The sequence below is a fragment of the Melitaea cinxia genome, chromosome 20 (assembly GCF_905220565.1).
Source record: "Melitaea cinxia chromosome 20, ilMelCinx1.1, whole genome shotgun sequence".
Classification (NCBI taxonomy): Eukaryota; Metazoa; Arthropoda; class Insecta; order Lepidoptera; family Nymphalidae; genus Melitaea; species Melitaea cinxia.
The window spans coordinates 8,931,856-8,947,565 of NC_059413.1; the positions used below are offsets into that span (position 1 = coordinate 8,931,856).

At 32.8% G+C, this 15,710-nt stretch overlaps 1 protein-coding gene across 1 annotated transcript; it reads right to left on the reverse strand.

Moving 5' to 3' along the window:
• Positions 1-2,886: 2,886 nt before the first annotated feature.
• On the reverse strand, positions 2,887-14,874 carry LOC123663712 (luciferin 4-monooxygenase-like). The gene is made up of 10 exons (XM_045598378.1): positions 14,719-14,874; positions 13,985-14,192; positions 10,689-10,887; positions 10,317-10,439; positions 9,804-9,978; positions 8,214-8,339; positions 7,796-7,879; positions 6,845-6,991; positions 3,914-4,076; positions 2,887-3,014 (listed from the first exon to the last, which is right to left on the reverse strand). Exons 1-10 carry the CDS (start codon positions 14,872-14,874, stop codon positions 2,887-2,889), a joined length of 1,509 nt encoding a protein of 502 aa, XP_045454334.1.
• Between the last annotated feature and the right edge of the window lie 836 nt (positions 14,875-15,710).

Genomic DNA, 15,710 nt, shown 5'->3' on the forward strand with positions numbered 1-15,710 from the left:
CAAGGCCCATCTTAAATATTGAGGTTGTATAGTGCACTGTCTTCTTCTCGTCAAGCACTTTCATTTGATACCCATATTGATGGGATCGATAAAACCTACGTTATCCGCCATTTTGTAGCGGCCGCCATCTTGTATTTCAATTTTTTATAGTATATTGTATTCTGCTTGTTGAGCCCTTTCATTTGATACCCATATTGATGGGATTGATAAAACCTACGTTATCCGCCATTTTGTAGCGGCCGCCATCTTGGATTTCAATTTTTTATAGTATATTGTATTCTGCTTGTTGAGCCCTTTCATTTGATACCCATATTGATGGGATTAATAAAACATAAATTATCCGCCATTTTGTAGCGGCGGCCATCTTGAATTTATAATGATAATGAATAAACATAATTGTATTGTCACCAAAATCCAAAGTGTATACAAAATTTCAGATTAATCGGTTGACAGGAAGAGGGTGAAATTTGAATTACTAAATTTGACCCAAGAATAAAAAATAAAACAAACGGGGTGAGCTAAATAAAACCGTTTAAAAATAGTTACTACGTAAGTCTCACTACGCATCGACCGTTCAAGCGTTTATGCGTAATCTTCAAGCGTATAGTCTATTCTAATGTGATATGTTTTGAAAATAATGGAAAGGAAATTTTTATTAAAAATAATCATTAAGTAAAGAAATGTGGTACAAAATCATTCCAGCCTGTTATGTGGCGTGGTCACTGATTTATGCATATTCCATAAATTAGCACAAATTTCGCAATGAGGAGAGTTAACGGTATTATAAAACATCGTTTTTTTTCGATAGGGGCGGAATAACATTGTCTTAGGGCTCTTACAAGTTAAGTTCGTCATTTTGGTTCTACATGTTTGAAATGAGACTCAGATGTAGTTTAAAGTTAGTAAAAGTTCCCTAAAAACGAATTTTGTGACAGAACCGGATATTATTATCCGGATAAGTGTTTATAAAATAGTTTCTTACTTTTATGCTACAAGCTTTAAATTTGGCAGGAAAATAGTATAGCTAGAAAACGTGTTTGTGGAAGTTCTATCATTGTAATTGAGATTGATAATTTGTTTTCAGATTAGTGTGGAAGTATATTATTTCTAAAGTTAAAATAAAGCTTTCGATCACAAATATATCCCGAGACAAAATTAAAAGAATATTTCGAGCCTCACAAGTCTCATTTCCTTTGTGCTGTACTTGCCGCTAAATTCAAAGCATTATTTTGGCTCTTAAAGTCCTAAAAATAGGACATGGAGGCCAAAACTATGATTTAAGAAATTTACTTTCAGCCCATAGAACCTACCGTCGCTTTCATCAATAAGATTCATTTTCACGATTCTATCGTCGTAGGACCTGGAGGCTGTAGTTATGGTATAAATTCAGCCAACAGAGCCACACACAAACACGGCACACGCTCCCTTCGCCTATTTCACAAGATTCATTTTCACGATAGAAATGTAGGATCTGGAGGCTGAATTTATGGTATAAATTCAGTCTACAGAGCCACACACACACACACACACACACACACACGGCACACGCTCCCTTCGCCTATTTCACAAGATTCAATTTCACGATAGGAATGTAGGCTCTGGAGGCTGAATTTCTTATTTTGAACAAAATAATTTCAGCCTCCTTACCGTAATATAGGTTATTGAGCCTTAAAATATATACTTTGAATCTAAATCAAAAACCCGGTGCGTTACACAAGGTTATCTCTGGAAGAAATCGCTATTTAGCGATAAGATCGCCTTTGTACATCTTGTATTGTATCTTTCTTTATATGTGTCTGTATTTTGGTGTACATTAAGAATAAATAAATAAGGATCGCCAGCTACGTAGCTCAAATCTACGTCATTATTAGCGGGTTAACGGGTAAAACTCTCCGTAGATGTCCAAATCAAGGATAACACATATGTTTTCAAATAGATTCTAGAAGATCGGTAGCCGACGGTCCGGTAGACCTTGTACTTTCGTATCAATTTGTCCGACAGAGATGTTCGGATAGAAGCTACTTTCGCCTCTTTAGTAGAAGTTCACCAGCTATAATTAATAATAATAATAATAATAAAATAGTTTTATTTACTCAAATTAAGTGGTATATTATCAAGAAGCCCTGCGACCCTTTTTTTTTACATGGGGAAAATCCATCATGGATACCCTCCAGCGCGGGGCGCCAGAGGGTTATGTCAGACTCCTACTGACTAAAAACCACCACGTGTTAGCAGTCGTCCGCCTGGATGGGGCGAGATGGGGTCGCGTTAGCATTCGCCACCTCGCTCCGCAAGAAGCCCTGCGACCCGTGCTAGCTTAAAAAAGCTGTGTTACAGGCCATAATGTCTTCCCCAACAATTAGTTTGTTACGTAATCAGACTTTGCGTTCAGATAGCGAAAACATAAATTAAACTGTAGACAAGGATGACAATAACACAAGAATAAAAAAAAAATTATAAATACAAAATTTGAAAACAAAAAAGGTTGAGAATTATTAAAGTATGGCAAAAAAAAAATTTTTTTCATTAGTGTGTGTTTAGTTTAATTGGAACTAGGGATGCAAAAGAAACAATACACTCACCCTTTGATATTTATTATCATATCAATTATTACTTAAGGAACAGAAGAAAGTAATCTTAACATATTTTTATATTAAATAAAATACGCGTCACGTTGTTTGTCCGCGATGGACTCCTAAACTACTTAACCGATTTTAATCAAATTTGCACACCGTGTGCAGTTTGACCCAACTTGAAAGATAAGCTATATTTTATTTTGATGTATGTAATTATTATATTTAAGAATAAAAAGGCGTTACGAAGTTCGCCAGGTCAGCTAGTTAATTTATATCAGGTAATAAATTAAGTTAATAGTTTGTAAATAACTTATTCTCTTCTCATAGATAAAACCATAGCTGCCAGTTTTGGATGATTGATTTTTGAAGTTGAAGTTAGTGGTAGCTCTTTTAGGAAAATAACTCCTCCCCTTAGTTGTTTTGAATCACTAAGCGACTCTGAAATGAAACAATAAATGTAGATAGTATTTTTATCAGCGAATTAATTATCTAGTGTAAATTGATTAAGCCCAGTTCCTAAATCTCTACATAATCTATAGTAAACCATTAAATATCAAACATGAGATGACATGTTCCACATTAAGTGATTAATGAGAAAAAAGAATCGTTTTTAGAAAATAGAAACAGGGCTAAAATTAGTAACGATGAACATATTTTTGGTTTGTTTAAATATTTATGTATGACAGCAAATCAAAATACACATTTCGTATTTTTACACGCTTTTTATTAGCTTCACCTGTATGTTTGTATGTTTGTAACTGACTTTTTGGACTTCATTTTGACCCACTCAAACGTTCAGATTTCATTTAAACTTAGTAAACTTATCGAGGACTGATGTCAATAAAAAGTTTGATAAGATTTTCTTCTTGGTTTATTTATAAAAACGTGTTTTTTTTTAAACTATCGCATAGCTTTTGTCGCGAGCTTTGAGCACGGCGACCGAATCAAGAAATTTCGTAACGAAAATAAACCTAACACCCCCCACCCCCAACCCCCCACTCCGCTACTATGTAGCTCGGCCGAGCGTTCACTTAACGTGTATATGTATATGGTACGATTGTACGAAGCTCGCACGGATCGAGACGAGCTGCTCCATGTATTGTAAGATAATAAAAATATTTTAAACGATATTAACTTCTCATTTATTCAATAAAAGAAAAAAATGTTTTCTTGTCGGTTATAATTGTATAAGTCGATAAAAATGCTATGCAATAGCTTTTCCGCAGCAGTCCCCGAGTGCCACACTTTTTTTTTACTATTATTTACTGTAGAGGTGTCACTTAACTAATCGTTTTGTAAATGAAGCAAATAAGTAATATATCATGCACTTAAGTCACCTTTAACTAAACTTTTGATTTCTTGGGCCGTGATTTGGTATCCCTCATGTGGTACTACGCAAGCGACTATCAAATCTCCATATTCATGTGGAACACTAGAGACTGCAACTTGGAATACTCCTGGATGGGTGAGTATCACGTTTTCAATTTCAAGCGGAGAAATCTGCACACAATAAAATATGATTTATTATTATTTAGGCATGCACAGAAATAGCATAATAGAATGTTTGTGCGAATCTATATAGATGATTTCATATTCAAAATAGCTCTTACGCCGTTGAATTTTGAATTCATAGTTATTAAAATACTAATATTATTATAACGTAAAGCTCTATAACTACAGTTATAATTCTACAATATAGAAGGAAATGTTCTTGTGAATCATTATGTATATAATTTCAATATCTAATACTATTAAACGAGCAATTCTTGTAAATATATATAGTTCTATAGAATGTGAATTTCGGAAACGGCCCCAACAATTTTCATGAATTTTAGTATGCAGGGAATTTTGGGGGAGATAAATAAATCTAGCTAGGATTTATTTTTATAAAAAGTCGTTTTATCCCAGTTTTTAGGCAATGAAAAAATGGGTACAATATCATTAGAATGCGAAGGTAAATTTTGCAATTGTCAATATAGTTGTAATAGCTCAGGTGGGAAATCGGCGAGTCGCGATCGACCGAAAAGACCACGGTTCTAATCTTCATATATCCAGATCGATTATTATTATTTCTTTTTTTTTCTAATTGTTCTCGTTATTTTTTATTTAAATAGCCAGTTCTTATTTTTTATTATTATGTCGGTAAAATCGAAAAAAAATATTCATATTTTATCATTATTATTTTTTAATTATTTTTTTATTTTTGATTTTTATATTTACTTATATTTTTTATTATTGTCGGTAAAAAAATATTATTCATATTTTATAAATATGTAATTCGTATTTAAATATGATTTCCAAAAGACACGATTTACTAAAAAATACCGAGCTAAGCTTGTAACATACTCGTATATTTCATTTTCTTCTAATTTATATTTCGTTTATCGATGTCATTGCTATTATTATTTTGCTAGGCGTTGTCGCTATTAGCGCGTGTCCTCGCGTATTCTCGCGTGTTTCTTGTGCCATGTGGTTGTGCGTAAGCAACCATAGGTGGCGGTCCGCTGAGTAGGGTAGGCTCAACGGTATTTAAGCGCTGGTGGTGTGTGGCTTCTTCCTTTTCCTTTGTCTTCAACTTCGGCCTGGTTCATGATGCGATTTTGTTGGGACCCTTGGCGTGGCGGTCACGAGCTGTGCTGTTGGTGCCCGTTAACACCACGTGGCAAGACAATTTGTGGGTTACCCGCTGGGACCTCAACAATACATCTGTATTGTTGAGGTCCCAGCAGGTAACCCAGTGAGGTAGTACGGATTACGGTGTAATCCGTACTATTACCAGAGTACGGATCCGCATAATTAGAAACCTACCCTCTGGTATAAAGATAATATTTATAACCCCGACGTGATAATTCTCCTGCTTCCGGTTGTCATCGCGGGGACGACGGTGCTGTGGAATTGTGTGGTCGACGAAACTCGGGAGTCGGCGTGAGATCATAAACACGGTGGTGCTACGGCGCAGCCACGTGTTCACGGAATCCAGTTGACGATAAGTGACCTTAGTTAACCTCCACCCATGCGCCAGAAATATTACGAACCTTAATTTTGTTTTAAAATAATATTGTATTGTTTTAGAAACGTACGTTTAATTCTCAGAAGTAAGTTTAAGTTGTTGGTTCATACAAATCTGTGTAAACCCTAATTTTTTTTTCGGTTAAATCCAGGATATTGAATAACTTTGTATTAAATTACTTTCTAATTATTGTCTTAATTAATTTTGACCTCAAAATCCAATTTTAATTAGCTGACTATTATTTTTTACCTCTCTCTAGTTTAGTTCGTCACGTTAAAAAAAACTATTTTCTCCTTCTCTCTTAATCTTATTTTTTTTACGCGCGACAAGCTCGGTCACCCAGGTACTTTATTAATATTATGAATAAGTCTATTTCGTGCGTAGGTACATGTATAGCCTAAGTTTTTATTGTCTGTTACTTTTTACATTTTACATTTTAATGTTTATTTATTTATTTACATAGCTTAATAAACTTACATTACACTTCTTTTTTTTCCTTATGACATCTAAACTAGGCATAGCCTGTATCGGAGATGTTAGTCTCTTTCGTAACATATTTAAAGCAAAAATTTACATTATATGCTCATAACAAGTATACTATATGTAATAATATGTAAACAAATAACAATAATTAATGCGAGTGTAGATTAACAATTACATTGTGTTCAACCGAAATGTAAAGTTTGACAGCGACAACTTTGAAATTAATTCATTTTATTGTTTATATATAGTAACTATGTATTTCTTATAGATTTTCTATTTACTTTTTCACATAAATATTATGCATACTATTTTTTGTATGTTTAGGTGTTTGTGCGTGTGCGCGCGTATGTCGTGCATGTATGTGTGCGTGCGTGCGTGTTGTACGTGTGTTTTTATGTGTGCATGTTTAGACTCATGAGTGAGTGTGTGGGTGTGTGTGAGTGTTTGTGTTTACTTTGTTAGCGTGAACAACTTTTCAATATCGTGATAATTCTGAACTTATAACCAGTTAATATGTTTTTTTTTCTTTTTAGGTTGGCTAGTAGAAAACGCTTTTAGTATTAAAGCTAAAGATGCTGCATTATTATAATTATGTAAATTAAAATCAGTTAATACTCTGGATAAACAGTTTTGGTATTTCAATCTGTTCCAAAAAGTAGGAAAAAAAAAATTAATAAAAATATATAGTTAGGTGCGAAAAAAGCAATAATTTTGACATTTTATTTTTTGCAGTAAAAATAAAGGATCGTCACATTTACTTTCAGAAAATATTTACCTGGTTACAATCATATTTAAACAACAATTTCTTTCGGTCTACATAATAGTAGTAGGATGTTTCATCTCTGTACATAATATCGCCAGTTCTTAACCAACCGTCATCCATTAGTATTTCTGCTGTCGCTTCTGGGTTGTTGTAGTAGCCCTGAAATAGATAAATAATTCATATGCACCTTAATGATTTCCTATATTATGTTCTCATGCTTACAAAAACGACTTGAAATTTGTTTTTAAACGTTAAAATACTAGTTTGACTAAGTTTCAGTTAAAATTAATAATCTACGCAGGTTTCGTTCAAAACGTATAATATTATAGGTACTGTTTATTCCATTAACATATTTGTGGGCACATTTCAAGAGAAAAAGAACAACCAGCAAACTTGTTAAACGTTTTAATACGAAATAAATCCAAAACTTAATTCACTTGTTTTTAGATATTTTTTGTTTACACCAAGGTCATTTTTGTTACTATTCGTAAACTTAAGTCACTCAAGTATTGATATTTTCAGTTTTTCTAATTCATATAACAAATGCCTCTGGTGCTCTGGTGCTGGTGCTCAATGCCATCACTGAACATAATCTGTGAGAAGAACAAAGAATAAAGAATATTAAAGAACATTTGGACGGATTTCATTACGCAAGGCCTGTTTCATCAGCCGATGTAAAATTGTATCTCATATATGAGTTACGTCTAGGCTTTATTAGCATATGAGAATACAGGTCCTTACGTCCTTTTTCAAATAAACTTTTAAACTATAAGTTTTTGAGAAACAAGTTGTGAATAGAAATATGTGAGAGTTAATGACACATGATAAACTTTTATCTGTGTGATACTGTCATACGTCAGATAGCTTTATCATTAACAGCTTAAACAGGTACTAAGTGTCCTACTTTGTCACAGAGCATTTCATCTGTCACAAGCGCTCGCTCAAGACTTAATTTCAAATTACCTTAAACACTCCCGGTCCCTTCAAGCACAGTTCACCAGGCACGTTAGCTTCCACAATGACTTCTAAGGTTGCAGGATTTATTAACTGAAATTTTTAGACATATAATGTCGTCAAAACTAAAAAAAAAATTTAATGTATAAATGGTATGTAAAGTACTCATTATTTTATTAATTTCAAAATTTTTAGACTTAGCCCTAAAATTTTCGTGACACTTACATGGCTCAGTCAGGTTTTTTTGGTGAATAATTAATTTTTTCCGTTAAGATAAGAACTTCAAAATGTTTTTTTTTTATAATTTCTGTAAGGTTAAGGCGCTTCCCCAGTTGGGCTGCTCCATATTTTGAGAACAATATTTCGGGCTGGCCCTACCTCAATTAAATTAGATTATATTGATAGGTAACAAATGAAATATACTCACCTTATATTCCAGGCCCTGAATTGGCGTTCCGAGAGAGGTTGGTCGATTTAAATCAAAGTTGAAACTAAGTCCCGGTACTTCACTCATACCATAAATTACTATTGTTTGAGTTTTTGGAGAAATTTTCTAAAGAATAAGAATAGTTTCACTTATTAGTCTAATTTGACATCATAAAGTAACAACATATACAAAAAGTGTTTATTCACAAATTATTTTTGTAGTCAGAAAAATTTATAGTTGTACATTATATTTAAGCAAATCTATCTTGAAGATTGTATTCAGTCTGCAACATCATTTCAACATTATTTCAATTTGCCCAAATCAAAATTTCAATCAAAACAATACAAAATAATAAGTAATACTTATTAGATTTTGTTAGATTAGTGTTCGTTATTAAAGCATGCTATTTCGTATAAAATAAACTAAACTAAACAAATTGTATGAAGTAAATTAAACAAAATAAAATTAAACAAATTAAACAACGCGCGGTTGTAAATTACTTCTGCTTACAGGCGTACTAATATCAAGAACTGCAGAACATTAAAACATATAGTCTTACCTTCAAATCTTCAATAAAAGAAGGATGAACAAAGCTCCCGCCGACCAGTATAGTTTCAAAACTTGTTAAGTTACAATTGTAACGTTTACTGTTTCTTATAAGATTTTGTAACGTTATTGTGCTCGACAAAGTGAATGTTGGCTGTCCAAAAAAAGTAATTTCTATATATAAAAAATAATGTTTGTCTGTATGTCCTCTATAGAATCGTAAACTATGCATTTGATCACGAGAGATTTTGAGCCCACAAAGGTTTCTGAGTTGGTACGACAAAAAAAAAAGCGTAGCAACGCGCGCAAAGTACAACTAGTATATTATAAATAATAGATATATTTAAAATAAGCAAGCAGTCCTCTGTCCTTCTGACGTTGCTTTTGGGAATTAATCTGAGTATACTACTTGGTACAAAAAAAAAGGTTAATTTTTGAGACAAGCCTGATGTAGTACTACAAAATACTTAAGTTACGTTTAGACTACAGCAGAAATTCCGATATAAATGTCAGACATTATTTACCGACATGTTTGTACTGTTTACACTTGTACGGATTTTTTGTTTCTGAGTAGGGTCTATTTGTAAGTGTACGGAAATTGTGTCCGAGCTGTTCACACGCAAACTATTTGTGATGAGCGATCAGCATGAATAAACGTCGTGCAGCCGCAATTGCCACTGTTGTGCAAAAACTATGAAGAATTATGGATAAAATGACATAAACATTTAATTGTCGATGAAAGTTTAGAATATAAGCTATGTATTTCATATTATACATTTTCCAATAAATAAAGCATTTCTATTTTTTTCTCTTCGTTTACATTCAGAAATTACGATTCATTTAATTTACTGATTCATTAAAAATTGATTTACATTGTGAATATTTATTGAATATATTGAAATAAGAAGTAAAAGTTTTGATAGTTTGTGCATCTCCAAGCTATAGAAGATATTAAAATCAACTTTGTTTTGTCCAAACAAATCTTAGCAGCAAGTAAGCAATTAAATATTCCTTTTTGAATTATGTCCATTATATTAAACTTACTCTATATTTATTGATGAGATAACAGATATGTTTCTGTGTCAAAGTTGCAGATGATTGTAACCTAGTGTGCCTCATTATAGGCGAGCAGACAACCTGGAAGTGCGCTGAATACCACTGGTTAGGTGAAAGTAAAACTGACATGCGAGTGGGCATAGGAAACTTTTTGAAGTTTGTCCTGAAAAAATAAATAGGTTTGGTCATTGTACGTTACCGAAATTATGACCTTATGTTGTGAATGGCAGTTTATAACTGTGGCATTATTTTTAATAAGTAGAAAATGCATTGTGGTATCCTTTAATTTTATAAATATTTAATGTTTTATGTTAATAAATAATTGAGAATTAATATGTTATTGCAGAAATCATTTCAAAAATTTTTGTAGTAGAGCGGTACCCCTTAATCCTTGCTACAGTAGGTACAATGCAGATTTGTATTACCTCGGCCATTGACAAACAGTTACTATGGATGAAAATGGTTGTGATGAAGTATTTGAAAAAGTTTTGTGATATTTACCACAAATATAGTACAGTAACTACCATATTTTTATGAGAAATGGCAGCTGATTTAGGTAAACCGGTTGATCCGCTAGTTGCTATTAACAACAATATTGTCTCCGCTGGGTCGAAATCTGCAACTCTAAAATTGATACTTCATACTTTACTTCAGAAAAGGTAATAATAAATTAGAAAAAAATATATAAAATTTCATTTTTAATGTAAGAAGATTTGGAATAAGTGTTGATGAAAACATTTTTCATTTTATAGTTTTAGTCAGGACTAAATTCGTGAAGGAGAGGTCCTTCACGAATTTTGCTTCAGCAAAACCAGAACTAAATCTGCGAAAATATCGCGTCTTGTTATTAAGATATTTATTTCAATGTCTCACTTGAAGTCGTTAACCGAAATGTCACTTCCATTCTCCTTGAGAAGTTCAAAAAGACATAAGTATTGATCACTCTTATCAAAAGTAACAATTTGTGTATCAACTTTTAACATTTGCAGTACTGATCGAACAACCTCTACTCTATCACTTTGACAATAGACTACCTTAGGACCAATGTTTTTTAGAGTTTCTCGAAGGTCATCTGAAAATAAATAAATATCATATTATATATTAGGAGTACGTGACACTAAAATACTGGTAACTTAAGAAAATTAACTATACATCACGGATGATTTCGCGAATGTATCGTAGATACATCTTTGTCAAATTCAAGTCATAACCTTTATTAGTTAAATTACTAGTACCGTCTATTTGAGCTAGACAGAGTCTACCAGAATTAACTCGGTTACTGCTTGATCCGACGGACAGTTCGATAGTATAAACTGTCTTGAATTCCGTAATGTCTATAAATTGTGATTGTTGTGTGCTACATATATAAAATCACTGTGTTATTAACAACAGAGTGATTCTTGTTGATTTAATAGACTCCAGCTTTATTTGCTTATTTAATACTTTATTGCATATTTAAAGTTACATTGAAGAAAATCACAATATTTTAGCTTAAGAAAATGTAAAGACGGTAGAATAGACAGACGAGTGAAAAGGTCATTGTTGTCCAGACGAGGGCAGAGAGACTTCGAACGCATGATAGTGTCACGCATGCGGTGGTCGTGGTGACTAGAAACACCTGTGTCTATTACACCGACGACAAGCACGACACATGAATCGGTCACTACGTCAGAAGGTGGAGACAAACCGTAAGCAGATTCTCGAGCACAGCCTAAAAACGGTGATCCATAATAGGGATGCTGACGTTATTGAGGATGTGCTCGCGAAGCTGGAAGCGGACGCTGTTTTAGAAAAGTATAAAAGCATGTAGCATGAAAGAAAAAATAAATAAACATTACTATATTCGTATATATACAGGGTGTCCGGTAAAGAGTACGACAAAAAAAAGGGGGAGGTAGATGAAAGGCTGACCTACAACATATTAAAAAATAGCCCTAGTAAAAGTTTCACCGTTTTTAAGATATTAATTTTTTTGTACTTTTTTGGAAAAAGACATTTTCTTATCTTTTTTTTGTTGCTGTGCCTAAAAAACACTACATATTGTTTTTATTTTTATGTCAAATACTCTCAAGCGGTTGATTTATTATTTCATATATCATTTTCGGTAGACACAGTCATGGAACGTCGACAAAAGGAATTAATACTTTGTATTTTAGTTTTTGAAAATTGATTTACTCAACTTTGGTCTCCAGCCCTGAAAAAAAAATGTACTAGACTGCTACTGCCTATTGTAGAAATAAATTACCTGTTTTATTCGGAATTTAGAAAGGTATAACAATCGTACCTATTTTCAAAAGTAAAAAAGTTAGAGCATTTTTACTGCCGTAAGGGAGAGTTTACGAATAACGAGTAAATTTGATCAATAATTTAATTTCAATGTTTAGCAGTGTTATTACTGAAAACTTAAGTCAATTTAAGATTTCTTTGAGATTTAAGATAACATTTAATGTATTTTTGTTATTTTCGGTATTAAAAGTAATGAATTAAACGGTATATTACTCAAATGAATCAGTGCGCAGTGAATGTGCTCAAAAGAGTTTAGGTAACTAAAAGAAAAGTTAAATAAAACACACATTTAAGACAGGCAAACACTTTATAACAAATACTAAATATCAGTAACATTTAATAAGTGTTCAAATTGGTGGCCCCCACACTGATACAGACTCTGCACCTTTTTAAAAATTGTCGTTTTAATTTTCTAAGATTTAATGTTGAAATTTCTTGAGCAGCTGTAAATATTTGCTCATAAGTGCTCTTCGTTCTGTTTGTTTTATTATAAATTTTATCTTTTAAGCAGCCCCAGTAAAAAAAAACAAGGGGATTTAGGGGGCGATCGTGGGGGCCACTCTATTGCGCCCGATCGGCCAATCCATCGGCGTGGGTACTATTGATCTAAATGTGTTCTCACTTGACGGCCGTAGTGTGCAGGGCAGCCATCGTGTTGGTACCACAACGTACGCCGCAACTCCAGCGAGACGTCTTCGTGTGAGCAAATATTTACAGCTGCTCAAGAAATTTCAACATTAAATCTTAGAAAATTAAAACGACAATTTTTAAAAAGGTGCAGAGTCTGTATCAGTGTGGGGGCCACCAATTTGAACACTTATTAAATGTTACTGATATTTAGTATTTGTTATAAAGTGTTTGCCTGTCTTAAATGTGTGTTTTATTTAACTTTTCTTTTAGTTACCTAAACTCTTTTGAGCACATTCACTGCGCACTGATTCATTTGAGTAATATACCGTTTAATTCATTACTTTTAATACCGAAAATAACAAAAATACATTAAATGTTATCTTAAATCTCAAAGAAATCTTAAATTGACTTAAGTTTTCAGTAATAACACTGCTAAACATTGAAATTAAATTATTGATCAAATTTACTCGTTATTCGTAAACTCTCCCTTACGGCAGTAAAAATGCTCTAACTTTTTTACTTTTGAAAATAGGTACGATTGTTATACCTTTCTAAATTCCGAATAAAACAGGTAATTTATTTCTACAATAGGCAGTAGCAGTCTAGTACATTTTTTTTTCAGGGCTGGAGACCAAAGTTGAGTAAATCAATTTTCAAAAACTAAAATACAAAGTATTAATTCCTTTTGTCGACGTTCCATGACTGTGTCTACCGAAAATGATATATGAAATAATAAATCAACCGCTTGAGAGTATTTGACATAAAAATAAAAACAATATGTAGTGTTTTTTAGGCACAGCAACAAAAAAAAGATAAGAAAATGTCTTTTTCCAAAAAAGTACAAAAAAATTAATATCTTAAAAACGGTGAAACTTTTACTAGGGCTATTTTTTAATATGTTGTAGGTCAGCCTTTCATCTACCTCCCCCTTTTTTTTGTCGTACTCTTTACCGGACACCCTGTATATCACGGCCAATTTTAGACTCACCATCAAGTTAGAGACACTAAGCTAGGTCTAAGGTCTTAGTTTGAATAATGGAATGTTGAAACCAATATGCCTCAACGTTTGATAATTAAAATGTAAATAAAAAAGGCATGGGCACTTAAGAGCTCATGGATGTTTATGTTATGTATAAAAAAATGCAAATGTGGTCTTATTACTAATAGTGAGCACTTACAAACATTCTTAATTGTAAGATGATGGATTATAAATATAATGGAAAGCAATAGTGAAAATAATAATATCTACTTACAAATTCCCATAGTCATATCGATAACCGCGACAGTTATGCCGAGATAAAATGCAGCATAGATAGGGATTGAAAAATGAATGTGATTCGGAGACATCACTACAATTGTATCTCCACATTTTAAACCTAAGTTTCTCATAGCTGTAGCACACTGAACTGATCTTGTCAGTGCAGAGCCAAATGTCTCTGATTCATCGGTAGCACCGTCTATCTGAAAATTAAAAAAAAGCTTTTAACCTGATAGGATATTTTAAATTGACTAAAATGTATCATTTTACTTATTATGACATTAATACACGATTTTGTTAACGTAGTGCCAGAAATGAGGTAAATAAAAGAACAAACTTAATTACAGTAGCTATATGTTATAATGGGATGCTATGTCAGTGAATTTCTCACGGTGTACCCAGAATGTAGCCGACGATAACCTTGATCCCGTTATTATCCCTGGCTGCAGTCGACGTTTGTATGGCGGGTACGAAACTGCAAGGGAAAGACTGGACTGACCTTGGACCAGCTGGAGACGGGTTTGATTAGCACCTGTCATCGCAAGTAGCTGGTAGCCAGCTATCAGTTGATTCCAGTGGTGGATGGATCGCGAAAGTAGGTAGGGATGTAGAACGCAGGGTATGTGCAGTAAGTAAGGGCGTAGCGAAGAAAAGATGCAGAGAAGTGGAGGTGTGAAGCTTTTTATTAAAAAATCTTATACAAAGTTCAGAAAAGTATAACTCATTTACTTGTAAAGTATGATCAGGAGCGTCTTTGAAGCTTTGAAAAATCAGTTTTCCCAGATGGTGTCTATCACTCGGTATACCGCTCTTCGCTACCACGTGCGAGCTCAATTCCTCCATATACCAGTGCACCGCATCGCTTCTTGTTATCCACTGACTCATTTTTATTGAAACCAATATATATTTAAATATTAAATTAATCAAGACTAAGTTGCCTGAAAATATGTAAAAAAGAATATTGGTTGTTGTTGTAGAGTTAGAGATAAACACGTACCCCATTGTGATTTTACTGTAGAAGAAAAGTAATAAAATAAATGTATAATGAAAGTGAGTAATAATTATTTAACTAATACAATACAGCAAGAGTTTTAGATTATATAGCTTAGAAAAAAAAGTTGGATTAGACTAGAACAAACAATTGCACTCATATAGCATGCACATCATAGCAAAATTTTCATCAACCATAAAATAATTAATTATACGATTAAAGTTATTAGTCAAGGTTGTTGTAAAATAAAAACAAAAAGAAATAGGGGCCAAGTTTTGTACATGATTCATTCAAAATTTTGTCTTTGATTGCAACATAATTAATAATTAATTACATTTTAATTAAAAAAAGGGGAAGAGACAACACGCCACCTTACTGTATTTTTATACTGACAATATTTTTTCGACCTAGTAGTATCCATAGCCATACAGCGTCTATAGAGATGCGGCTGGCGATGACCTAAGACTTAGAACTAGACTTATCTTTTTTTGATCTGGAAACACTAAAATTTAACTTATGATAACGGATTTCTTAAACTTACATTACCTTGTATTATTGACTTATTCTACCTTCTCTCAAAGGGAACTCACTCATCACACTAATTTTATTTTAAATTTTTAAGTCAATTACACTGTATTTAAATAACAAATGTAATTTTATACCTACATTTGGTTTTCAATGCTTAATTAGTTGATTACAGTTTCAAATTTAAACTGAATATCAATTGAAC

Excerpts from the sequence above, each read along its gene's own strand:
- LOC123663712 (XM_045598378.1), bottom strand. The coding sequence starts at position 14,874 with ATGAGTCAGTGGATAACAAGAAGCGATGCGGTGCACTGGTATATGGAG. Across the intron at positions 10,888-13,984 it reads CGATATGACTATGGGAATTT|ATGACCTTCGAGAAACTCTA; the intron begins GTAAGTAGATAT and ends ATTTATTTTCAG. Across the intron at positions 7,880-8,213 it reads TTCAGGGCCTGGAATATAAG|TTAATAAATCCTGCAACCTT; the intron begins GTGAGTATATTT and ends TAAAAATTTCAG.